Here is a 26,713-nt window from a genome sequence, read left to right on the forward strand (position 1 = left end):
CAGACAGATCTATTCCTGTTGGCTCAAATCCCATGCAGTTCCAAAAGGCTCAATACAGATTTCCTTTGCATTCACTTAAACCATAAACCACATTGTAAATGATCTGCTTATCTGTAAATTCTCAAACGCTTTGCATATCAGACTATTCAAGTTGCCACAGGCTCCTCATAAGTGTTACCTACAAGAATTACAAGTGATTAAAAAATTTACATTGGAAAGAATGAAGACCTAAGCTTTTAATTATATTTTCCCTAGTTTTTTTTTATTTTAGAAATTAGGGTTTTTTCTACCTAATGAAGATTAAGCTTAAATGAACATAAGCATCCTTAACTTTTCAGGGAACACACGACCTCTAAAATACAGGAAAATTTATTTTTCCCCAAGAGTCTACCTTAGTCCCCTAGAGTACCTACCTTAATAGTTCAGTTTGGTCTAATCTTGAAAGTGGTTAGGTTTCCTCTGCTGATATGTGAACAGAGAAGCACTCAAGTAATGCTTCTCACCTCTTTGGTTGCTTAGGGAATTCCACTGCATCCTGCAGTACAATTTGGCTGCCTGTGTCTGTCATCCTTGCACTGACTGCAACATTCCTGGCATCTGGAGCACAGCCAAGCTCCACATCAGTATGGAAAAGTACTACATGGAACTACCAGATTTCCAGCTCCACACTGTGGACTTGCCATTCTTGGGGAAAATTCAAAACTTGTTTGGACCAGGCCCTGAGTAATCTGTTTGGGGTTTGCCCTATTGTGAGCTTGACTGCTGGTCCTCCAGACGTCTCTTCCTACCTAATTTCTTCTATGTGTTTTCCTAAGTAGCATCAGTTTTAAGCAACATCATCTGGCACATATGTATCAAAACTGTTTCCTTCCTTCTTATTCCCAGTGCATATGGAACAGTCTTTTTCAAAGTCTCAGTGTTCATAATACTAAGGGCTTTACTGTCACAGGGGAGATTAAACTTGTTGGGCATGATAATAACTCTGTGACAGAATTCTTTTATTTGACCAAGCAAGGAAAAATAACCTTCAGACTTTGTTACCTTCACTGTCCTTTGATGACTTACAAGACTTTAAAAGTTAGGTTGAAACTTGCCAACTTGGATGACAGCTTGGAAAGCAAAGCCCTAATATCTGACGAAGAAGCAAAAGTACTTGAAATATAACCTCCTTAAATTGTATTTAGAAGCTGCAGATCCTCAGTTTTCATGACTCAGCTCTATTTCTGGACCAGTAAAAACTTGCTATAGTAGAATAAACTATTTTCTTCTTTCATCTTGCTGCATATTTCATACTTTACAATACACTCTAGGAACATAGCATGTGCTGCTGAACTGCCATATGGTATCCTGCAAACACAAAATAAACTCAAATAAAGACAAGGCCAAAAGAAAACTGTCAAATTACACTTATTTTTATTGACAATATAGGCAAAAGAAAGACTGTGTTCAGAGATACAAATTCATTATTTGCTGACAAAATGCTTATACACCCATGTTGTGTATTTCCACTTTCAAGACTATACTGACTGGATCTTTTAAACAGGTAATTCCTCTTTATCCTAGGATAAGGAAAAAGAACTCCCATGAAAATGTCATATGAAAATCTGTTACCTGCTTTTGGCTCAAATTTTCCTAAGTTCATGATTGGCAGCAAATAATCACATTTGGCCTCAAAGAAAAACATACGTAAAACTGTAAGATCATTAAATAATAAGCATTAGAGCAGAATACCCAAAATACTTCTCATACAAAGAACATTGCACTTGAACATACACAAGCATTTACCCTTATTTACACATTAGAATTTGTATAGAACAGCAAGACTGATATATACAGAAAAATAGTGGAAACCTTAACAGCCCTAGACAGCATATCTAGTGTTGACTCCTTAATTTTTCCATACAGTTTCCCAGGATGCATCATGATTATTTTTTCATTATATACTATTGCATAAAAAATAGACTTTATAAGAAGTTCAGTCCCCAGTAAATATGTCAGAATATTTCTATGTACTATTAAATGTTCACTGCACTAGGGAGCAAGGGAGTCCAGGTCACCTCCTTATTAAAATACAGAACTTAACAGGCGCTATTTAAACACTGTGCTTTATCTCAAAATCATTTACCTGTGCAATAACTAGCCAGTGAGTTCCAAAGGCAATTCCCTGCCACACAGGATCTCCCACTGTCTTGCAAGCAATGAAATTAATTTCTCCCTGCTTTCTGCACTTGGGATAAAGATGCACCACTGGATCTCTCTGCTCCTGCTGCCTTCTTGCTTAGCATTTCCCTTTGGGACACTATGAGTTTCTCCGAAGTGATCCAGTGTTAAATTCTGCATCAGATCCTGATTCTGAACATCATCAAACACAAACGTAAGGGCCTGTGGATATGTCTGATAACCCATAAGCACCCTATCTAAATCCCTGATTCGTCTTCCATCTGCAAGCTGATACTTATCTCTCTTTGGCGGTTCCTTCGCAAATTCAGGCAGTGGGTAACTGATATAATCTTCATCAAAGAGAAACAGATCAGAGCTGGTTAATATAAGTGTTTTAGGTTGAAGCAAACTAGCGTTTTGGGCAGATCCTTCAACATGATTTACTTGAAATGCCAACACATACAGAAGGATGTTGAGGGACTGAAGATTAGTCAAACCATCCATCTTCTCTGCCACTAGAAAAGCAAGGTCCCCAATTTCCTCTTCATTTGGATAAATAAATTTTACTCTGCTAGAGTGAATCAGTTCATAATTCTCCATTTTTCCTGCAAGAAACATACATTTTTATATTTAGCACTCTAAAACACTTTCTTAATGTATCAGCATCTGCAACTAACCTTTGACAACTGGCTGCAGCTGGAAGAATTCAAGGTTTGGATCTATCCATATACAGTTTTACTTATATGTAATATTGGAATAATTGTATTTGGATTGCAGATCCTTACTGGAGCCTTCTTTTGCATTACCAACATACTTTTCTGCAAATTTCTAGCCACGTAACTAGTTCAGGGAGTTGGCAGAAGTAATTCCAAATAAATACAGCTGGATTCTTAGAGATTATCCACCTCCCCACCATCTGACCTCCTCTGCCTCCTTCCCACTCTCCAGTTCTGAAAACACTGAAAGCATTATTAGATCACAGAACACAAACAAAATCCCTGCTTCTTTTAAGCAGAGAGAAAAGGCAGAAATTGAAACAAAAAAAGTAAAATTATTCTAATTTTCCATGCATTCTGGAAGGGGAGAAGGTGACATAGTTCCTTACTCCCTAAAAGTGGTTAAATACAACATAGCAAAGCTTTAAGGAAGCATGCCAGCTTTTTTCACAGAAGCTTGTCTTATAAAAGATGCCTTCCCATTAAACCTTGCACCTTCTGGGCTTACACAGCTTCTTAGCACAGTAACAATAACAGTCATTCTTCAGGAAAATGCCATTTCATTTCATGCCTTCAACTAGATTCAGAATTCTAAGCTAACAATTTCACCTGATAATGGAGTTAAACCTAACAGCTTCAAAAAAGCCTAGTTTTCACCACATTCTCACAGAATGACAGGATTCTTTAATTTGACCAAACAAAGAAAAATAACCTTCAGTCTTTGTTACCTTCACTGTTCTTTGATGACTTTACAGGTTAGGCTGAAACTTGCAGTAGAACTACACTAATGTACTCCCCAAAATACTGTATTGAAAGTGCTGTTTCTGCTGGACTCAAGAAGCCATCACTAACTTTATATGTGCAAGGCTTCGTATTTAACAATTCTGTTTAGATAAGGAACATGTAAGAATTAAAGTCAGAGAGTCTGGTTAAAGTATGAAATGGGAAACAACTGATGCATAAATTTCCCTCAAAAGTTTTCATCAGTACACTTTAGATAATGCCCTAAGTACGATGCCTAAGTAACTCATGACATATTGAAAGACTACCTACCTGTGTTTTTACTCCCAAATTCGGAGTAGAAGTCTTTATCTACTGGTTCAGGTGAAGGTGTGCGTGCAAGCAAGGACAGAACGGCCATAAGCTGCTGTATGAAGGTGTGAGTGTTGTAACTATCTCTTGTCAGGCAGGTGACTATATGATCTGCAGAATGTCCTGAAGAAAAGACAGAAGGTAAATCACTCACAGATCTGTAAATGGCATTATCATTTCTTCAACCAACATGCAACTGTCAACAGAGAAGGATTGTTTCTCCTGAAAGTATGCACTATTCTGAAAGCTTTCAAATCTTTGGAAAATAGAATCCTTACAAATCCCTCCAAAAAAAAAAGAAAGAAAATATTTTAAATCATGAGAAATTATAATGTACACTTAGGATTTAACTATTCAACTACTGCTCTAGGGATTCAACGTTTTCTTATGATTACAATTTATCTTAAAGAAAAAACTGCCCTCAGTTTTCTTTGTTACATATCAAGTCACTTCAAATAATTTCCACAAGGGAGATTTCACCCCCAAAACTCTCAATGCAATCAGAAGACATTTTAGAACACAATAGTGTATGGCTCACATGCATCTGGGCATCAGCCCAGAAACTTCACCCATGTTATTTACATTAAATTTGAAGTTGGCATCATTACATTCTGTAAACTTTAAGGCCTCACTTGCAAAACAAAAAAAGAAAAAAAAAAAAAATCAATCAGGTACACATTCTGCAACATGGGCAGTACCTTGATTTCACTCCTTACTTCAAGCCAAAGCCTCAAAACAAGAAAGTCTTTAGGTTTCCCTTCTGATGCGTCACTAAGTGAATTTTTAGGATCATTTGTGGGACCAACTAATTCTTTGATATTAAATGTCCAGTTAAGATGTTGCAAGACAGTATATCAGCTACTGGCACAGCACCAGTGTTACATTAACTTGATTTCTTTAAAGAAAAATAAGATATACTCTTCTACTTCACTAATAAAGACAGGAATGCATCTAAGATTAGACTAAACAGACCAAATAGAACTGGAAAAACTTAAAGTACAACATGTACTCACCAGTAATTCGGAAGTATTGGTCAAACAGGCCAACATTTACTGACTGCAAGTCATTAAGTTTTAGCACAAAGTAGCAAGAGAGGTGGAAAGAACTATTTTCACAATCTGAGTCTTCTTTGTTCCAAAAATCTGTTGATAAAAGAATATATGATAAAAAGTCAAAAGAAAAAATATTCTTCCTTTCCATAAGCATAATTTTTTATATTAAAATCTTGTACCTGTATCATACTCAAAGGAAGAAATTCATAAGAAAGTGGGAGCAGCAACTAATTTCTCAAGCAACAAATACAACTAAATCTCCTTGTTAGCAGCATTTCTTGAAGTATGTGTCACATCGCATTTAAATCAGCAGGTGAATTAACAAACCACTTCCATTAATTGAATGCACACCATGAGTTTCATTATCCTTCACTTACCATTTTGGTTATGAAAGGGTCTTTAGCTGCCTAAGTGTTGCCAGGGACTACAAAACTAAATCTGAGAAAGGCATGGATACAGCAGCACATGGAAAGGTCTATTTTCAGAAGAAGCCATGACTGAAAACCCTGGTTTTTGAACACAAAAGCCTTATGCAAGTATTCCGCACACAGCAAACTGTGCCACTTCCTCCCTCAAATAGGAGGGCCAAGTAAGGATATTGACCAAACCTGGTACTGAAACTGAAGACAAACACAGAGTGAGGGGTTAAGTTAGTAATCTTACTAAAGGGTCAGAATACTTTCTTACCTGACTGGCACTCATCAGCATGAATGAAAGAGTCATCCAAGAGAAAGTATACAGCTTTTGTTGAGAGAAGCACACAAGCCATCACTTCCACATTGGGAGTCTTGTAAAACAGAACTGAAGACCACATGAGATGTCTCAGCTCTTCATTTTCCACCTAAGATATAAAATGCATTTTATAAGTCATCTGCATGCTTCGATATTTCAGATAGTTTCATTATCCTAGAAGCAACTTTAGACTACTGGAAAAACAGTTTCAGAATCTGAAGCATGTGAACATGCTATAGTCAAGTATCTGTCTACTTGAAAGCGTCTTGTGCTTGGACCACAACAGAAAAATAATTCTGATATAATTATTCCTTGTTTTCTGATGAAAACTAGAAAACATGTAGTGTACAAAACTTTCTAGAACAGACACTACAGATGAAATTTTAATCAGCAGTTAAGCAGTTCCTCCCAAGCCTCAACAAGTCTATTGAGCCTTCAGATGCTATAGAGGGGCTGAATTCAAAGATCCTTAAGAGAGGACCAGGAGCACAGCTTGCCACTACAGCTGCTGTTCCAATTAGGCATCTTCCCAGCTTGATGAGCCTATTGTGAATTCTCAGATGAGTCATCTGCTTGCTTTATCAACTTCTGGTGTAAAAAGAGAAGCACAACTTGTGCTTACTTGTATTTGGAAGTGATGGTAATTGAATAAAAAGTATTTCTCAATAAGCTTTTCAACTGACTTTTCTACTCAGTCCACAATGATTTATCACTCAAAGCCACATGAATTTTAGGCAAGATTTGTAATTTAAAATTTGATGTTCCCCACACAGATTATAAATCTTTCTCAGAAACTAAGTTTATTTGCTCATGTTTCTGGAGTACCTACAGCCATGCATGTGTTACATTCATGCACCCATATTATAAAAAGGAATCAGAGACCTTATTGATTTAGCCAGATACCATCACAAAATAATTCCACTCCAATTTTCCTTCCTTTTGCCACTTTAAAGAAAAAAAAAGAGGGACATTCTTGGAGTAATTATATCAAGACATACAAAAAACACACTCTCCTATTCTGCGTCAAGGTTCCTGAAGGCAAAATATGCCAAAAATGGAATAGCAGGCAGCCTTTTGATCAAAAAGCTTCCAGGTTTTGTAGAGCCTATTTCTTTTAAGTGTCATCAGGAAAGTTTTTTAAAACATTGTCTAGTACTGACAGGCCACAAGGCATCTTTTTATACATCTGGGCTAGGCACAATACCTCTGCAATATTGCCATGGAAAAACTCTAATAGGGCATTGCCTTTCAGCCCAGCCACATACTGCAGAGACACAGAAACATGAAGGTGAACAGGAATCTGGTTGTCTTCTGTTATCTTCTGCATAAGAAATTCAGATGGATATAAAGATGACAGCGTCAGATGAGGCTTGCAAAAGCTAGAAGAGGTCCAGAAAACACATCATCAAAATTTAAGGAAATACACAGCTCTTCTCCTACAAGAATACTTTATATTTCGTTCAGGAATTAGAAACAGGCAACTTCTACACTTAATGGTTTACTTTAAAATCATTTAAAGTAAACTGAGCATAGCTGTCAATCTGCCACGACCTCAGTCTGCAAGCACATGAAATAGGAAGTCTCCTTCTGTAAGACATATTTTATGTTGGTACAGTCCAGGATAACCATTCATACATACTATAGATTAGCAGAATGAAAGAGTACTTCATCAATACTACAGGCCAAAATCAATTACGATGACAACTGTAAACACACTGGCTAGGCCACATTAACTTCAGCACTGTGCAACAGACCTTTTACGGGCATTGTTACCTTGCTGACTGACCATGTCTGTTTGCCTCCACAACATGGTTTCTTACAGAATCTGATTTGCTTGAAGCTCTGAAAATAATAATAGTCTTAACATCCTGCAGGAGTGTCCTTAAAAGACTGTAGATTCTTAGGAAGTGGAATTTCTCATGAGGTAGAACAAACACTGCTGTAACAAATCTGTATCCAACAAGCAGCTCCAGTACATGCCCATCCGAAAACGAACCCTTCTGCTGGATGGAACCATGAGTCGGATGCAACACAAGTGATGCTAACGGAATCCTAGTCAACTTAAATGCGCTTCCCAACTCTTCTGTGCCTATCCATTTACCTGGCAGTAAACTGAAATCCACCTTTACGATATACAAATGCTGGGGTGTTAGAAATATCCAACATGGATGGACCACACAGGGGCCATGGTCAGAAGATTTATACACTGAAGAATAAAGTGCAGAACACAAAACGTTTTTTGACCATTCTTTGTTATTGGCAGCTGACTCCGGTTGATGCAAGATTTTCTGAATATTGGTTTTATTCCCATAAACAAGGTATGTTGGGAAATGACCTTTTATTTCAACATCTTCTGCTGAAATGCAATTCAATTCCATAAGCTGAGACAGGAACTCTTGGAGGTTTGCTTTACCACAGTACAACGTGGAGCTTGTTAACACTGGTGTGTAGTGTTGAGAACAACGTGTGTGTAAACAGGAATAAAAATCTTGAAGATTCTGGGAGTCTGAAACAATGAACAAGTAGTTGTCACTGTTTTTCAGCTTCAGTGTTAAACAGATTTCTGGCAGAAGAAAGCCAAATTCTGTTAGATCCGTATATGGAAAGCACAGTGTTAATTTCAAGGCAGAAGGAATGTGCTGGCAATTTCCTCTCAATTCCTGATGAGGGATCTCAAACACAGCTAGCATATCATCAGTCAAAACCAAACAGGAAGCAAACTGCCTGAGTCCTTTATGAACGTGAATAGAAAAACTCCAGAGAATCTTGACTATATCAACATGCTCCACTGCTATGTTGTCAGATGACCGAGTGTCTGAATTAGTGCTGAACTCAAAATTCTGATCTCCATGAAGTCCCATTTCAAAATATCCATCTTCTTTGTCTGTGGTTCCAGAATCACCCAGAGGGATTCCTTTATTCTCTGTAAAGGAAGGGGGTGATCTCTGCAAAGTCTGCACTATCAAGGCAGAAAGGTGCTGGATAAAATCTTCATTTGTGGCAGTATATGACATACAATTAAAAGGCAAGATGATGGTGTTGCAGGGGTCAGGCACTGCACAGTGTTCTTCCTCTGAATGATCCAAACTTCAAAAGAGATAAGCCACAGTAAGTCAAGCTGGAGTTTAGAAACAGTCATAGCTACCTATGATTTATAGTGCTGCTTTTCAGAACTTTGAGGTTCACTCTTGTTACTACAGTTAAATCAGTGTAATTCCGTAAAACATCTTTGTACTGCACACAGCCAGTTATTTTAAAGGCTGGTAGCATGTAGCTCTATAGAAAGCAAACCCCAAAACGTTTAGTTCACCTTGCATTTCCCATTCCCAGTAAGCATATCTTTATGAACTAAAGGACTGTACAATACAAATATTGCTGTTTTTTAAACTACCAACTGCATCACAGGGTTCAACAGTTAACAACACTTTACTCCATGAAAATTATTTTGGTTGAAGAAACCCAAACAGGGGCAGCATACAATGAGAGAGACTGTTCTGCCTTAAAGGCCAGGTTTAAAAATGCAGCATCTGCTGTTATTACTCAAAAGCTAACAAGGATTTAAACCAGAAGTTGTGTATCTAGCTTACCACATATGATGACCACTTCCATACTCTTTGCTTGAATCAAGTAGAGAGGCAGGTGCCTAAGGAAAAGAAGAAATCATCTGGAAGCTATCAACTACTTACAGCAGCTGTCAGACTTCAGCATACATGAAAAGTAAAGTTAATGGTGGCTCCTGCTTTTTAAAGCCAGCCAACTCACTGCAAAGTCCTACTGCTGTATCCACAGACAGCTATCCTTTGACCCTGAAGCACTGTTTACTTCAGGTACAGCATTCAATTAAGGCAGAATGACCTCTGCTACTGACTTGAGAACAGATCCAATCTGCAAATCATAAACATTTTAGCACACCCAATTTTTACTGAAGTAATGCAAAATGAGGTAAAAAGGTAAAGGAACTTGACAAAGACCAACAACACTGGTAGCAAAGGAAGAGATTCCCAAGTCTTGCAGTCTCATTCCTTGAAGCCAAACTTACGAAGAGTGCTTCCAATACAACAAATGAAATCACAGTGCAGAAGTTGTCAGATAGCAAAAGTCTGAAGATAACAAATTGTTACCTATTGACAGGGAAAAGGTTCTTCCACTCTACTAGCATGAGAATCATCTTCCAAAAACTGATATAGTAAGATACAAGTAACTCTTACACTCGGTACCTAAGTGGATATTAAATGATGTGATACCAATACTGGGTAAGCAACTCAACATCATGACATCATGACATCATGACAGCAATTCACTGCAAGTCTGGTAAACCTGGATTATGCATTTAATTTACAAGATGGACATGACTCAAATTTGTGGTTACCTTCTCCATTATAGTAGCTCTGAGAATCAAAACCCCAACTTTGCTATGGATTACTATGCAAAGTTTAACATCGGAAATAAGCTTGCAAAAACACTCAAAACTACCATAAAATAACAGAAGTATGGTGATTACCTGATTTTTACACCTGGAGTCTGGTATTTCAAAGCATCTCTGGGGAACTGTATGGTCTGTAGGAGTCGAACCACTGGACTGCAAAAAACTGCTGGCTAGGACTGTTTCTTCACAAATTATTTCTAAAACAAATATAAAGAGCTCTTAAAATCACTGAAGTAAAACCAAAATGAATGTCTAATACTATCTGCCAAACAAGTGGAATTAAAAGTATATAATCAAGATCGGATCATAAACCATTAAAGCTAAAGGATATCTTCACATAATAGCCAGGATAAAATAATATCAGGCAGAATTTCAGCCCAATTACAGAAGCAAATTTAACTGCAGTAAAAGCTGCATTAAAGACTGGTAACATTTGTTTTTCAAGCTAACAATTCAAATCTCAACATCTAGTGGCAAGAGTTCTTCCTGACAGAACTCATTAGCTTTGTTAATACTAACCTTTTCACCAAAACATTGCCAGGCTGGAAAAAACACAGCAGAGCACTTTGTGTAAACTCTGTAGCATTGTCTCAAATTTCTATACGCTTCAAGTGAATAAAAGTCTGTGCAAAACCTTTCACCAGCTTCAGAAGATCTGGTCCCCCAAATGCCACTCAAGACAATTATCTCACCTTATTCTGAACATTTTTGCAAGACTCAAAGGCAAATCATGAGTAAAAACTTAGAAGTGCATATAAAGCAACATTCTCAGACATTTGACTTTTTACCTGTGATATTCACAGGTAATACAATTTTCAGTATTACCACAGAGCCAGCCAGTTCAACTGTATAAATGTGCAAATAAAACAGAATTACAGTGTGGATATGTTTCTGTCTTGAGCAGAAAAACTCCTGTATCTGTTTTTTTGGACTGATGTTAAAGTTTAGCAGATTACATCAAACCATCTCTTAGAGGAAACACAAGAAGTATTTATTACTTGAACAAAACACTGTGTTAGCAAAAAGGAAACTCAAATTGACAGGAAAAACATAACATGACAGCATTATTTTTGGGTTTCTGTTTCCTATGTAAATATTTAATCTTTTTCCATAAGCCATTTTCCAGTGACATTTCATTTGAATAATACGTTATGGAAACAGATGGTGTCTAGAAAAACTAGAGAGAAAATTCATAGAAATAGCATATCAGGAAATTAATCCCATTGTTCATGATTTAAGGCCTAACAGTGAAACTAATTGCTTAGCATAATTTGAGTTTTTAAATTGGATTTCTCAAAACTGGCATTTTACAAACAACCCTTGATAACTAGATACGTAGCAAGCAGTCAGTTTATATTGTTAAAGCTGAGAAATAGCCTGCTATTCCTCATTTTCCTACTATTCATACAAGCCATCCCCAAGATACCAGTAAAGTAACATTATGCAGAAGGGCAACAGCAAATAAACCTTGAATGTTACATCAACCTTTGTATAAAACAGTACTCTGGATAAAACACACTTCAAAGGCAAGATCTAGATTTTCATTTTTCCTCCCAAGACTCATGTGCACCTAAATATTTACTGTAATAGAAAGACTATTGACAAATGGCTTTTAAAGTCACAGTGACTGCTAGCATTTTTACAGCTAGTCCTTTATAAAACTGCAGGTTGTCATATAGACAAACTGTCTCAATCCTGTAACTTAAATGCTTTAAATACTTTAAAGCAATCACCGACTTCATTCTGGAAAAATCTGGCATTTTACTTGCAGATGAAAAGAGATCCGGAATGGCACATGAAGTATCTATTAACAATGAAATCTGTATCTAAGTTGCCTGTCCCTCAATCAAATGCTGTCAGAACAATTTAATTCTTGCAGAGTGAACCAAGAAACCTCTACTTATTTTACAGAAATCACAGCAATGGACTTTTTTCAAAGATGAAGCTTTCCAAGCATCTCTCCCCCATCCACCAATCCAGTGATTTATAGGGAAGAGTAAATTGTTACACCCCAAATTACCAAGAATATAATCTCTGGTCTTTCAAATGGTTACAAAGTCTTCTCCCACTATTCATATCCTCCTGCATTTTAAGTTTTCAATTAGGCAAAAGGAAGAAATAAAAAGTATCTTTATCTCTTCTTCTCAGTCATAAATGAATATTCACTGAATAAGTCAGTCTTACCGGCTCCTGCCAAAGATGAAGATAAACTATTCTTCTAAGCTGCTAATGCAACAGGCACACTTATTTGAAGCATACAGTAAAAGTAATTCTTAGGTAAGGTTAGCAGGTGCTGTAGAGCACAACAGATAAGCTGAAATCACAGGCTCAGCCAGAAGAACACTAATCCCACAACTGTCTTTTATTCATCTCCTTGTTCTATCTTCCTTGTGGTTTGACAAAAATACAGCTCTTGCAAAAAAGCAATAATGGAACATATGCTACCTGAGCTCACATTTTGCAGACAAAGAACAGGTAGAGAAGCAACTTTTAAACATTGTCTATATATGCCCTGGTTTTCCACCAAGGTATGTATCTAAACCAGGAAAAGATATACAGTCCTCTGCTGGTGATTTCTGCAGGATGATGCAGTAAAAAAAGCCCTGTATCCAAAAATTCCACTACAGTTAATTCACACTACAGTGAGCAACAGCTCAGTCTTGCCAATTCACATACATACAGCCTCCACTTTTTAAGCCAATACTACCAGGTCTTTCTGCTTTGACTTAATAAGCCCTAAATCCATACACATAATATTCATGTATATCAATGCAGCTTAGAAAAGCAGAACCAATAGGCTCAGCCCAGCAGCACGATACATACATGATTACCTTGGCTGGAGCTGACAGGACGAGGCAGAGAGGGAGAGGAAGGACGAACAGTAAGAGAAGAACAGTTTGATTTGGAGCTGGCAGCAGTGAGCCTGGAGTCCTCACTGATCTAATAAAGAAAGTATGCAGCAATTAAAGAAAAAAAACCCAAAAAACGAAGTACACAGGACACATTAGATCCTGAACTAAAATAAGTCTACACAAGCTTTCTCAATTTCAGTAAAAGCAAAGATAGAGCCAGCTTTTTTGAGGGAGAGGTGGTCACATCCTCTCAAGTGTCTGTTTTTACATTAAGTGGAATTCCACTATGAATTTGTTTAAAGAAATCATTCTGATCACTGACTTATCACTGTATTGACAAAACAAGCAACTATTTTCACAAACCACAGCAAATGAAATCAGAATTTCTACACACTGTAGGAACGGAACAGGTTCTGCTAGTAAGTTTATTACCAAAATAAGACTAATCAACTACGTAGCACAGACATGAGAGAAGACAAAGAGGATTTAGAGGTCCAATTCTTTCTCAGTGTTAAAAATTCAAAGAAAAAAGCTTGGGGAAGTCATTTCAGCACTCTGCAACACAAGCAGTAAAACTGCACCTCTGCAATACTTGTACTAGTAGTAAAATATGGCTGTTACGGTCAACTGCATATTCATGGTGTACACCATTAAGTCATCTTATATTTTCCTCCCATTTCCTTTCTCCCAAGCCAGTACAAAAATGAAGGTCAGATAACTACTCAAATTACATTGAAAACTAAATAGGAAAAGCAGCAACCTTACAAGTTCATACCACATTAGAGCACAAAAAGCATAAAAACTTTCATGCTAAGCAAAGTTTAATGAATTCTGCTTAGTTCTATGTTGTTGTAAGCTTTTTGTAAGCTGCTTTTGCACACAGCACACTCTACTCCTCCCACAGCACCAACTCACCTTTTTATCAGAGTTGCTCAGTTTGTATTTCACCTCCTTTGCTTTTTGAATAGCTTTTAGCACTTCCACAGTGTCTAGTTCCTTCTCTGTGGTAACAACATTATCCAAGCAGACCTAAAAAACATGTTAAAACATCTAAAAAAATTGAAAACATTAAATTGCAGATCTGACTTGCATTAAGCTATGAGAATTAATGTAATATTAAATTATGGTAGCTTAATGCAAACTTAGGTGCATTTTTAACCATTATACAAAACCAATCATAACATTGCAGCTCTAACATGAACTTATAATGCAAACTCAGAAGTGCTTGGTAAGCTTAAGACTTTTCTAGCACAACTGTGTTTCACTACTAACACACTGCTACCCAATGTTTCACTACTAACACACTGCTACCCAATGAAGGCACAATCCAGTTCCATTTAGATCCAGAAGCACAGTCAATGTTAATACCATTTCATTCTCTAACAACCTTCTCTAACACACCAAAAATTTGTCAGGTTTTTAAAAGATTCACAGTACTTTCCTCATCAGGCTTGAAAAAAGATTTTGTTCACATGCCAGTTTCAAAGGAAGTGCACAATGGCTTACCTCTGAGGCCCTGTCCCCAAACTGAGCAAGTACTTTTGTCCGGTAATCAGGGATGATGCTCAATGGATTGCTGGATAAGACCACCTTCTCTAAGCATGGGAGGTTTCCTATATTTTTTACTTCATCAATCTGAAAGTTTTTTAGTAAAAGGATGAATACAGATTGGCTGAATGAAAATGAGCAGACAGACTGAGCATTTCATACATAAATTACATATGATAACCAGAATTAAAATCACTGGAAACAACTCTATTTGCAGTTTCATCCACTAGGAAAATTACCTGTGATATAAAGTACAATTTAATAGTGAAAAATCAGCAATTACCTGCTCTATTTTGTTGTTGCTCAGATCCAGGTTGACTAACGAGTACAGTTTGTTAAGACCGCACAGCCTTTCCAGCTGATTTCCTGCCAAATTCAGAGTCTTGATGTTTCCCAGTTTTGTGTGAACACCTTCCAATGATGTTAGCTTGTTGTAGGATAAGTCCAGGTGAACAAGGTTGTAAAGGTGCTATAAAAGCACAGAAAATCCATGTCATGTTCAGTAAGCAATATCAAAGACACTGTATCGCAGCTTGCTCTTTTTGTGCAACAGGGTTTTCATGCTGGATATTGCCTAGCATGAAAAACATGACATTAAATTTTTCATTTCACAGGTTCAAGCCTGTAGACAGGGAACCTCAACTGCATTTTTACCAACCCACAGATGTAGCTGGCAGTGAATGAATTTAGTTAAGAACTAAATGCTCTATGTCAATATTGGCAAAAAAATTATAATATCCAGAGCAAGTAAGAAATGCATCACGAAAAGTGTTATGAAGGATAAGATATTTGGGCTTAAATTATTCTCCATGGGAAGAGGAGTAACAAAATTCTGATGCAAAAAAATCTGTTCTAAGGTCTCAGAGTCTGGAGGGAAAAAATCACCTTCAAAAGCACCACTTACCTGTAGATTTTCTACCAGAGACACCCCATTGTGACTCAAATCCAAGAATTCAATCTTCGGGATTAATTTCTATGGGAGGAAGAAAAAAAATACATGCATTAAATGCATTTCATCTTATAAATCAGGCCATACTTCCTTCACTGTCAGCTGACCAACGACAAAAGAAAGGCATCTAATGCACAGTCCCTCTTAGCTGTTGGCATTCCATATGACCTAGTGCAACACAAGAGACAAATATTGCTGTTCAGAAAACCAGGTTATACTGAAGAGCATGGTTAAGTTTTAATTTGAAACCTATTTCTTTCTGAAGACAAACAAATGACTCTCCGTTTCACCCTATTAACTATAGATCAAACATTAACAGGTGTTTCCATCTAAACAAGCATATTTGTTACACAAATCTGGAAAAAGACAATAGTACGAAAAACCAGAATAAGTTGAATGATTCATACCCATGTTTTGATTATACCAGCCAAGTGTTACATGGCCACACAAACCTCTTGAAAATGCACTTTAACCCAGAAAGCCTTTCATTTTTGAAGGACTCATGTCTTGAACTTGATGTTGAATTCTAACATCAGTGATTTTGGCTGTAATCTCACCAATTATTCACCTTGGAGTTAAGGCTAGACTCAGACCTGAAGAACCTAAAGTCACCATCACAAAAAATCCTGAACAAGAGAACTGCACTAGAAGTACATGATTTCTAGTTGAGCTACAAACATAGCTATTTTCTGCTTCACAAGAGTAGTTCAAGTAAAAAGTTATGTTCATATTTGACACATTCTTGTGACAAATGATATTTCTCTTAACTGATTTGCAAAATGTAATTCTAAAGTATCAGCCAAATACTCCAAGTTTTGGTTTTATGCTCTTCATATTGTTTTGATGTCAAGAAGGCTGCCGCAGCAAGCCCAGATTTTTAAATATGCAGGAAGCTTCAGCCTTGGTAACACTCCAAAGCTGAGCCCAAGAGATGTTTTGTTCTTTTTAAAAACACCCCACTTCTGTAAGTGGCCTAAGGCCAATGAAAACAGTAAAAATGTTTCAAAAAGTCAGCACTGATGGAAGTGTCGCTTACAGAGCACAGGATGACAAACTTCTCCTTTAGCAAAGAAAATATCAAAAGTAGTAAAGGAACAAATCTCTTAAACGTTAACTTGGGTGGGCAACTCAACATAAACCAACTGCAACTGAAAACCTTCCTGAAAAGACACATACAAAGCAAATACAAAAGCCCCGATACATAATGTACCACAGAAGATCAGTCACACTTTTTTTCCACAAATTAAAAAGTATTTCTTACCACTGAATCATCAATTTGTGAGATGCTATTGTGACTCATATCCAAAGTTGTCAAAGTTCTCCAAGTTGGGATAACTGCTGTCACTGGACAACTTGAGGTTTCACCCTCTGGCTCCCACTGATCAAACTCAGAGGCCTCAGGCACTAGGATTTCCTATTTAAGACAAGCATACTAAAATACTGTGCTTGTACCTTCAGTGAAAGCTAACGGTTTTGAAGCCAATCCAAAGAGTGTTATGTACATAAGGAAGATTTCTAAGCTTTATCATTTTAAAGTTTTAAGTCTTAAAATACGAGCTGACTGGGTCACAATTTAGATCTACAGGGAGAGAGTTTTGATACCAGCAGATGATCCACACTGGGGAATGTGGAGGAACAATAGAGGAACTATGAATTTTGTGCTATTGGCTAGCCCTTGCCAAATCACAGCCCAGAAAAATAGTAAGACACATGCATTCAGTTCTGGATGTATAACAAAAACATACACTCCAATAAAGGCATCACAAATGTCTCCATGAAGGGACACTTGTAAACACTTCCCCCACTTAAAGCTGAGACTGAAGAGTTAGCAAACCCTTTCACAGTTCCACAGTTTTAAAAGCAGAGGCTGCAACAATCAGGACAGAAAAGTACATAGACTCCAAATGGCTATTTCCACAATGTGCATGTTATTTTTGCATGTACTTTGAACAATGACCAGAAGCAGGAACTTACTCTTACCTTCATTGACATTGCTGAAAATCGAACACTCATTGTGGCCAGCACATGTTTAGATGATGTCAGCCCTTTGATAAGCTTCCCCCCACAATGACTGATCTATTAAAAAAAAAAAATAAATTATGTTACAAGGTCAGAAATGCTAGAACAGGCAAAAAAAAAAAAAAAAAAAAAGACATGGAAGAGGCAGCTAAAAGCTTCAACAGATTCTCCACCAATTTGGAAAGTAGTTACAGCACAATCTTAAAATTCCTGAGATGCTCAGGTCAGAAATTCCAATATTTGGTAAAGCTGAAGCAAGAAATTAGACATGACTACAAAAAATTGAAATTCAAACAGCTGTCTAAAAAAAGCTTCTTCTCCATTGACTTTCTACCTGCCTCATGTACTCTTCAGTGTGAAACTATCCAGGCAGTTTAAGAGGGGACAATATATTACTGTTTCCAAAAAAAAAGAGAGATATGTCAAGCCATGGCTCTACCTGCAGACACTACTAGTTAGGTATCACGTTCTCCATCATAAATAAAAAGTGTAAGAAGTGAGAATACTAATATAAGTATTTAATACACTAGTGAGCTAATTACACAAACCCAAGTTTAAAATTAGAGTTATCTTTCCTGCAGCACCATTTGGACCACCACCACTAAAGGTCTGTCTAGCAGTCAAGTCCTTTTCTAGGGATGGTCACACACATTGTACAACCACAACAACTGGCACATTTGCTGGTGTATAAGGGAAGCCACAGTAAACAGAAAGTTCCTGCCACCCTTGAAAAAATTCTTTCCAGATTACTACTGTTAATTTGTGGGCGGTGTTTATTACTAGATGAAAATGCCAGTCTGGTGCAGCCAATCCAACACTTATGAACACAGAATTACAAAGTCTTCAAGATGAAAAACCTTCCCTCCCCCACTAAACAAACCTATACCTGAAGCTTATTTCAAAGACCTGTAAAACAGTATTTTTTTCACAAATGAAATACTTCTTCTAACCACTGCACTCCCCAGTTCTAGCACCAAATCAAAGCACACAATTACCAACTATGAGAGATATGCAGACCTGGAATTTGCAGAGCGTATATAATATGAGCAATATCTCAGTTGTACCTCTATTTGATGAAGTGATTTGAAAATTGACAGATCAAAAGGTAAGAGATGCTCCTGAATGTTACTGGTTCCAAAAGGTCCTCCTGTTCCACTGACCTAGTAATCAATATTTAAGAACAGAGTTAGCACACACAATCCAACTCATCCACATTTCAGATAACCTTACACAGGTAATGGCACAAATACAGTAGCTTGGAATGACAGCCAGAATTCCAGCTAATTTTTCAAGTGTGGAATGATTCATACAACTTGCAGATTAACTCTTCAGGGGAAAAAATGCCAGTTGCTCCAGCTAAGTGCACTGAACCTGAAGCACTGAACTTGAACTGCCACCTTGTGCTTGTATTTTGTAGCACATGAGGCATGCAAAAAAGATACCATAGGCAAGACTGATGAAGGGTTCATGTTTAGCTGACCAAGCTAGAACTGCATTTACTAAGGATAACCTCCTTGGAATATCTGGGTCCTCTGAGACAGAACCGTCTTCAATTTCACTACAGTGGATGAAGTTCAAGATGTTGACAAAATGGGTTTGAAGAAAACATTAGACACAGGTACACATCTAAAACATGCATCTAGTATTTCCATGTAGGCACTGGATTCTTGCCTCAGGGCATGTTGGCAGCATAGAATACACTTATAGTTTCCTTTGTGTTTGCTGTATACAGATTTTTGGGAGAAATACGTTAAGGTTTTTGTCTGTTCTTATATGTATCTTAAAAGCTCTGAAGGTGCCCACTTACAAGCATTCAGAAGGACCAGAAATTCTGGAGATGGGTATTTTCCCAATATTGCTCTTCTCCAGCCAAAGAAACCTTTGTTCAGCAGATGACAAAGGCAACTTAAAATCCACTGGAATATGATTACAAGCATGGTTCTGCTTTTTCAACTTCTTCAGTCCTCCAGTAAAGCTTCCCTCACTCCACTACTTTGTTTCCCCTTTGAGCACACCACACAATTAAAAGGAAGCTCTTCATGTAATAAAGAGGTTAAAGAGTTTGAGCTGTAGCATGAAATGATAAAATAATTGCTCTGGAAAAGTCTTTCTAATTCACTTATTTGGTTAGAAAAAATGAAACTGACTCCAGAAAAAAATTATCTATTCTGAGGCCACTTTACATTTATTCTGAAATGGTATTTTAGCTAGAAATTCAGGGCCATTTCATCTATGAAACTGATGTTATTAGTTTTTGGGGTTTTTAACTTTTAGATACAGTCAAAGGCAAGAAAGGGGACAGGATTTATGTTTACATGCATACATGCATATGTATACATACACACTAGCCTACCCACAGTGTCCACAAAGAATGCGGAGTTGAAGAGAATAATATTTATCTATCTCCCCACTCCTACTTGCACCCAGTAAGATTCTGTGGCTGCATTTCTACAGAGAGCACTACTGAAGAGACCATATCACACAAGAGAATCGACATCCTTATGAGAGAACTACATTGTCTGAAAGCTGGAAGAATAAACACTTAGCATTGACTTCTAAGTGCTTGCAAGTGCTTCCTATCAGTAAAGTTCTTGTGCTAGACTCCAAAAGTATGCTAAGAATCATGTCAGTATGGTAGAAAACATCTCCAGTATTTGTGCAAGCATAGCTCACCTTTAAATACTTCAGTCTACAAGTGAAATCTAGAATATGACCTAGATCTGTTTTGGCATCCCCATTAGCACATGTAGGCTTCCCCTGGAGCAACTGTTGAGTGACAGCATATAACTGCAAGGGTCTGATGGTGAAAACTTCTCCAGCCATTAACAACTGCTCTCCTAAAAAAACAGAATATGATGGTATCAAACACAATGTTGCAGTGGTTACAACAGAATAAAGAGTACATAGAATACCTAATGTTAGAGATTAAATGTCTGAATATTTGTCATATACTCTAAGCTCCCAACGGAGGGACCAAAGTCCTCATAACCTAGCTGTTCAAATGGGCAAAAATTACATAAGCATGAACCTCCTAATGCACATAATGGCACATTTCCCTCAATTTTAAGAAGGACTGGAATTAAAGTTTATTTATATAATGTAAGAGTTACTAAGCTTTTTCCCAACACAGTCCTAAGTTCTATGGCAGTTAGGATTTATTCTATAAAAATAGCACATGCCATGTAAAAAACTCAAACCTTAAATCTTTTGCCATACTGCCTAAATGCAGAATTGTAGCAAATTGTTTTCTTTGAGATGATGAAGACTTTCACCACACTAACACCAATGTAAATTCACAGAACATGAAATGCATTATCTGGTATTTTTACAATCCCATTTCATTCTAGGAACAGTAGAAAACAGCACCCAAAACCCTCTCTGAAGGCACAAGAGTCAAAGTGGACTACGGCAGTCAAAGCACACACGTGGAATTAATAACCATCTTTCTCTACTTCCTGTTATGAGCATCAATTTAACTTCATGGACAAGAACATCAGCTTGCATGACAGAGCATTTGACAACTCTGCTCAAGGAGTAAAGTTTCCTTTGGCTTCAGTGGGAGCAAGTCCAAGAGTCCAGCTGCACATTACTGAAGGCTAAACTAACATACAGCAGTCAGATGTCAGTCATTCTGGTATCAGTGAGACTATAGGCACTACAGAGTTAGGAGAAATTTCTTCAAAAGCTCCCTTAAAATGTTCCAAAATTTGCTTAGAGAACTCTGAAACAGCTTCACCTAAAGTTAATTTTGTGCCAGAACAATCTGAAATGGCATGCTGAAGCATGCTTTACCTATCACATGGGAATTATACAGTAGCATCTAGCATGTCCTTTTAAACAAAAACAGTATGGGCTAATCATTTCACATGCCTCCTGCTGCCAATGGACCAATTAGACCTGTTGCAGCTACATTTAAGTGCATTTCATTTTCATCTGCCAGCCTCTGAAAAGGACATCCTTTAATTAACTGACTTAAGGTGGTCTCACATTTCCTGAATTCTGGAAGAACATTATTTACATATGTAAAGGATCTCTTGCATTTAACACACACTTGTACCAGGACTCTGATACAAAATGTTCCTTACATGTTACACTAAAACACACGAAGACAGAAAGCTTAGCAAAAGCTCCTGATCACCAGTACCACACCCTGTCCTTTATAAACTAGTAAACCCTTTTTAAAGCCTCAATTTGTCAATTTCTTTTGTTTCCAAAAGTAGCTGCACTACTGTTACAGCTAGGCCCAAAAGGCAGCTTGAATCAAAATGCAAGCTGCAAGAAAAAGGTGAAGGGAAAGAAGGGAAAGAAAAAAGTCTCATTGTCTGATACAGAAGATTCAGGTCTCTCATTTTCTGGAGATAAAACATCACAGGTATGTGAATAGAGAACATTCCCAGTTCAATTCTTGCCAGTTCTTTACCTTTGTGGAAGAGGTCTTCAGCCAATGCAGCAGTGATCCCATTGATCTCCTGCAAAGAATAAATCAAGTATTATTTACATATTTAGGGTTCTAATTTTTCAGCCCAACTTGAAAGAAAGCTGTTTTGAAGAAACTGTTACAACTACAGTATTAAGACTAGCCTAATGCATCAAGCACTCAACTTTTCCTTGGACTATCACTAATACACAGAAAACCTTAGATTAGCAGGTCTACAGGGAAGAAGAGATACATAAGTAGCAATGAGTTTTCTGTACTTCAACTATTATGCCTGCTACAGAGTAATTCGAGAGTCCCTTTTCCCCATCCATCATCATCTCCATCCTGCTGCACCTACCCAGGAGCTCAGCCTCCATTCTGGGCACTGACAGCTCCAGAAGGAAAGAAAAATCTGAAAGCTCTCAAAGCTGGGATTTGTTCTTTCTAAATCTGAACATTCACAAAGATCAGTACAAGCATTTCCCATCTGGGTATACATCCCTCCACAAAAACCAAATGCTCTGTGGAAGTCCAGAAATAGTTCTGAGCAATTCCAACAGTGTTCGCTCAAAGGCCCACAGAAAGAACAAAATAAAACCATTTGTGATAGCAAAGCTTTCCCTAGACACACGCATCTCATTTTAAGGTAGCTGCAAAGGATAAACAGATATTATGGATCATCACAAAATTAATATTTGATGAGTTTACTTTGTTCACAAATCCCTCATGATTCATTACAAGGGAATAAATCCACAGTACATCTGCAGCAGACAGTTCAGCACATTTGATGAAGCAAGCATTTTAAAGAGCACATTCTTAGTATAACTGAAACCCCACCCAATGAGGATGAACAAAGCCTCCACACCATAGCTTTGAGAACAACAAGCTAGAAGCTGCATTCCAATTGAAATTCAACAATTCTGACTTTTATTTGAATAAGCCAATTGCACTCCTCTGGCATGCACAGACTTAACTGAAAACTATATTCTGTATCCCTTTTGTTATCTGGGACAGCGCAGAATTTTTTTCTACATTTATAATTGAAACAAGATGATGACTTCAACTGTTCAGCCACTAGCAGGCAAAGAAAGCAACTCTATTCCCCTGTCAGATCTACAAGAGACCTTTGTCACAGCTCTAACTACATATATGCATCACACCCGGAGATCCATTGTTTGCAGGTGTCTCTGAACAGCAGTTTGTGCATACTCAATTCTTTTCTTGCTAAAGCTTCTATCTGTAAGTTAACAAACCAGATCTTCCGAGATGACAAAGTACAAGACAGTGCAACAAAATAAGCATCCCCGTATCACTGGAGAAATCCTATTAAATGTCAAAATAATAATACTGTTCTATATTACTGTTACATGAAAGTGCTCCTCTTAACTAAACTGCACCTGGCTTTTCCTTGTGACATGTAAAGGCTTCAAAGTGGTTTTAATGTATTTATGTTAGGAATTTCTACTGCATTTAATTCTATTAACCTGCAAAATAAAATTAAATAATTCCTACTGGAAAGACTACGAATAAGTATAGACAAAAAATACTGCAACCTTCCTACATATATCAGGGATTATAATAATGGCTCAAGCACAAACATGGGCTGCCTGGTATTAAAGATATTTTAGAAGATCAAAGTTCTACAGGAAGGTCATTTTCCAGTAGAAGTGCTGTGGTAAGCATTTAGCTTTTCTGCTGAATAACCGACTTTTTTGGTAAATATTTAAAAGTAAAGTTCCAAGCAAAACCAGTTGAGTTTATACCTCAAGTCAGACTGCTCTAAAGCAGTGACATGCAGATTAAGCAATAACTTTGCTCTTAATACACAAGCACCATATGAAATCAGGGAAGCATTCATACCCAAATAACACTAGTTCTTTGAAAAAGGAAAAAATCATGAACATTACAGGAAGAGGAAGAATAATAGTCTAACTGAAAACCAAGAGAAGGACTAGGAAGAATTCTGCTTGCATTAAAAAGCTTTGTTGAAGTTACAGCACTGAAACATTAATGAAACAGACCATTTAAGAGACAGTAGCCACAGAACAGAAAAATTATGCTACTTCCTGGTGATCAGGTAGTTTGTGCCATCTGTTAAAACCTCCAACCATTTTAGTGGGTTTGATTGTGAGAAGCTAGTGCTTCTCACTCAAATCTGAAGTGCAATAGCAACATTATGAAGTAAACTTTCTACTGTTATTCAAGTCAAACTCTAAATTCTCACCAGGATAATTATGTTCATGTAACTTCACTAAATCAGGTCTTTCTTTGTTGATAACACTTCATTAACACACCCAATGGACCACCTGTGATTCATTCCTGAAGCCTTTATATGAAATTGTGAAGGGCCATCTCAGCACATCCTCCCAAGAGCAATTACTGTTCCTCGTTTCCATTGGGCTCCCCAGTGCATTTTCCTCCTTGTTCATTCTTCCCCTAACAACATGAGGTCATACTGGAAAAAAAACCTCTTAACTATACATGGGAGATAAAAACAAATTGCAGTCTGAACATGAAGACAAGCCATTGCTTCTTTCTTCAAGCATCCTCTACTGTAACATTGTCTGCCAGCTGGAGATGGTTCTCTAGAGGGCACTCCATCAATGCTCTTTTCACTGAAAAGCAACGTTTTTCTTCATTTGGGCTACTGGAAACTGTTTTAGTGTGAACCACAACTCTAACCATTAACCACTAAATAGGGGGTGTGTGGATCAATTATACAATGTTTCTTCAGAGAGCCAGTGCTATTGACTTCAGCCTAGCAACCAATTTAGCTTCATATTTATCCACGGCTTCCAACTATCCTGCCAGCATTTATTTTCTCCTCTTGAAGTCCCTACCCACACTACTCCTCAGCACAGTATCTGCTGCGATAAAGTGGTGTCAGAAATCTTTAAATTTGCTTTATTACATTGTGCAAAATGGTGAAAAAGAGCAGTTTCAGCTATTTTGCAAAGATTCCACACAATTCTCTCCAAGTCACAGAGCCAGAGAGAAACATTCAGGCTTCCATTCATATGATAAAAACATAACTCACATATAAATCAAAGTGTAGGAAGTGTGACAAAACTTTTGGAGCAGTAACAGGGAACTTGACTAGCAGAGTTTGCAGGTAGACCTCTAATTCCTTTTGTCTTTTCTCCACCAGGCTTTTGGAATTTTTTCCAATAATCTTCTTAGGAGGCAACAGATTTTTATCTATTTTCTTTTCTGAAACAAGCTGAAAGACAAAGACCAGAGTTACAACCCAACTCACTACCTGAACTTGTACAAAAGATGCAACAGAACACATTAAGAGCATGTTGCCTGATCCTGGTAAGATCCAAACATAAAATTACTTCAGTAAATTCAGCTTTCCCTCATTTTCACCTGCTTCTTTGTTAAAACAGTACTGGTTAGCAACTACCCCATCATACTAACAAGTTTTACCATCCACCATACCCAGAAAAGAGGCTTTGTGCCAATCCATTTGGTTACCAGATCAGTTGATCATAAACAGTTCTCTTTGGAAATTTAATGATTCTAGCCTGCACTCCACTCTGATAGAAGGTTCTGCCCAAGGCCACCCTTCCCCAGTTGTAGAGGGGAGTGTAACAGGCTGAAGTAATATTGTTCATACAAAAAAGGATTTAGTTTGCAGTTCAGATAGTACCTGGCAGATATTCTCACTCTTTATTTAGGAAAGAATTTGTCCCCTACAACAGAATCATATAAATTGTACAATACCAAGGGCAGTTTTAATATTCTTACCTTTTCATGCAGGTCATGAAAGTCACTGTAACGATGTTTGACTGTCCACTGATGACTACCAACACTGACCTGAATAATGTATACCTGAAAGGAAGAAATTTAAGTAAAGGGATAGCAAAGCAACTTGTCTTAAAGAGAAGCTCACTGTGAGGCATGCTGGTTATTGTAGCACTATAAGGTGATTGAACATTCTGAAAGTATCTGAAGTATCTCAGTTAACTAAAATCTAATCCACGCTCTAAGGTGACTTTGCTAATGTAAGATGGCGCACCTCATTCACAAGACTGTGTCCCCACCCCCCCCATACAGATAGCAATGTAAAGCAACAGCTTTCATTTTTGCAGCCCGAAGGTTAATAACCAAGATCTCTAAGCTACTTCCTGTTTTGAAGACTCCTGCTACTTAAATTGGTATTCAAAACTATCCACAACAAGCCTGCAACAGCAGCATCCCTCCTTCAATTTACCAAGTTCCACAACGGGCAGAGGAACTTGGCAAGCATCCTGCTGTCACTTCACAGTCAAGTAGAAATCTGCTTCCCTTACCCTTGTGAAATAGCCAAATCCTGTGGTGGGCTGGATTATTTTATTCCTTTTAGGGTAAAACACACAAGAGAGCTTTCTGAGAGTTACAACTATGCCCAAAGAATCACTACAATTATCTACAGCAACCCAACATCTTTACAAAAGCTAAGTATTTTTAGACCTGCATATACCAAACAATTCAAGATTTTCATTGTAGTTGACTTTCCAGATTGAACAGTACCAGTTCTGCAGGAAGCTCACAATGTACCTTTGGATATGCCAGAAGCAAGCTATCCCAAAGAAATTTAAAAGGTACAAAATAGAACACACACACACAAAAAAAAAAAAAGCTCAGCAAAACCAGTTCTACAAGTACTTGAAAAGAACAAATCAAACTGTTATCCCATCCAACTATATTCCTTGGGGAAAATACCAGTTTGTAATCAAATCCTGAAAGCATTTGTAGCTGAGAACTT

At 37.5% G+C, this 26,713-nt stretch overlaps 1 protein-coding gene across 1 annotated transcript; it reads right to left on the reverse strand.

The window, feature by feature from the left end:
* Positions 1-1,396: 1,396 nt before the first annotated feature.
* Positions 1,397-25,797, reverse strand: LOC136007066 (nischarin-like; the record flags this gene model as incomplete). The annotated part of the gene is made up of 20 exons (XM_065665006.1): positions 1,397-2,765; positions 3,930-4,091; positions 4,982-5,110; positions 5,708-5,861; positions 6,957-7,131; positions 7,526-8,839; positions 9,340-9,395; positions 10,254-10,375; positions 13,010-13,118; positions 13,946-14,059; positions 14,537-14,665; positions 14,862-15,047; positions 15,483-15,551; positions 16,789-16,941; positions 17,508-17,603; positions 18,611-18,706; positions 20,220-20,383; positions 21,967-22,015; positions 25,001-25,183; positions 25,714-25,797. Coding segments are annotated over 20 exons (4,173 nt in total), but the record flags the coding sequence as incomplete, so codon positions are not given.
* Between the last annotated feature and the right edge of the window lie 916 nt (positions 25,798-26,713).

The sequence above is a fragment of the Lathamus discolor genome, unplaced genomic scaffold, assembly GCF_037157495.1.
Source record: "Lathamus discolor isolate bLatDis1 unplaced genomic scaffold, bLatDis1.hap1 Scaffold_989, whole genome shotgun sequence".
In the NCBI taxonomy this organism is placed as follows: Eukaryota; Metazoa; Chordata; class Aves; order Psittaciformes; family Psittacidae; genus Lathamus; species Lathamus discolor.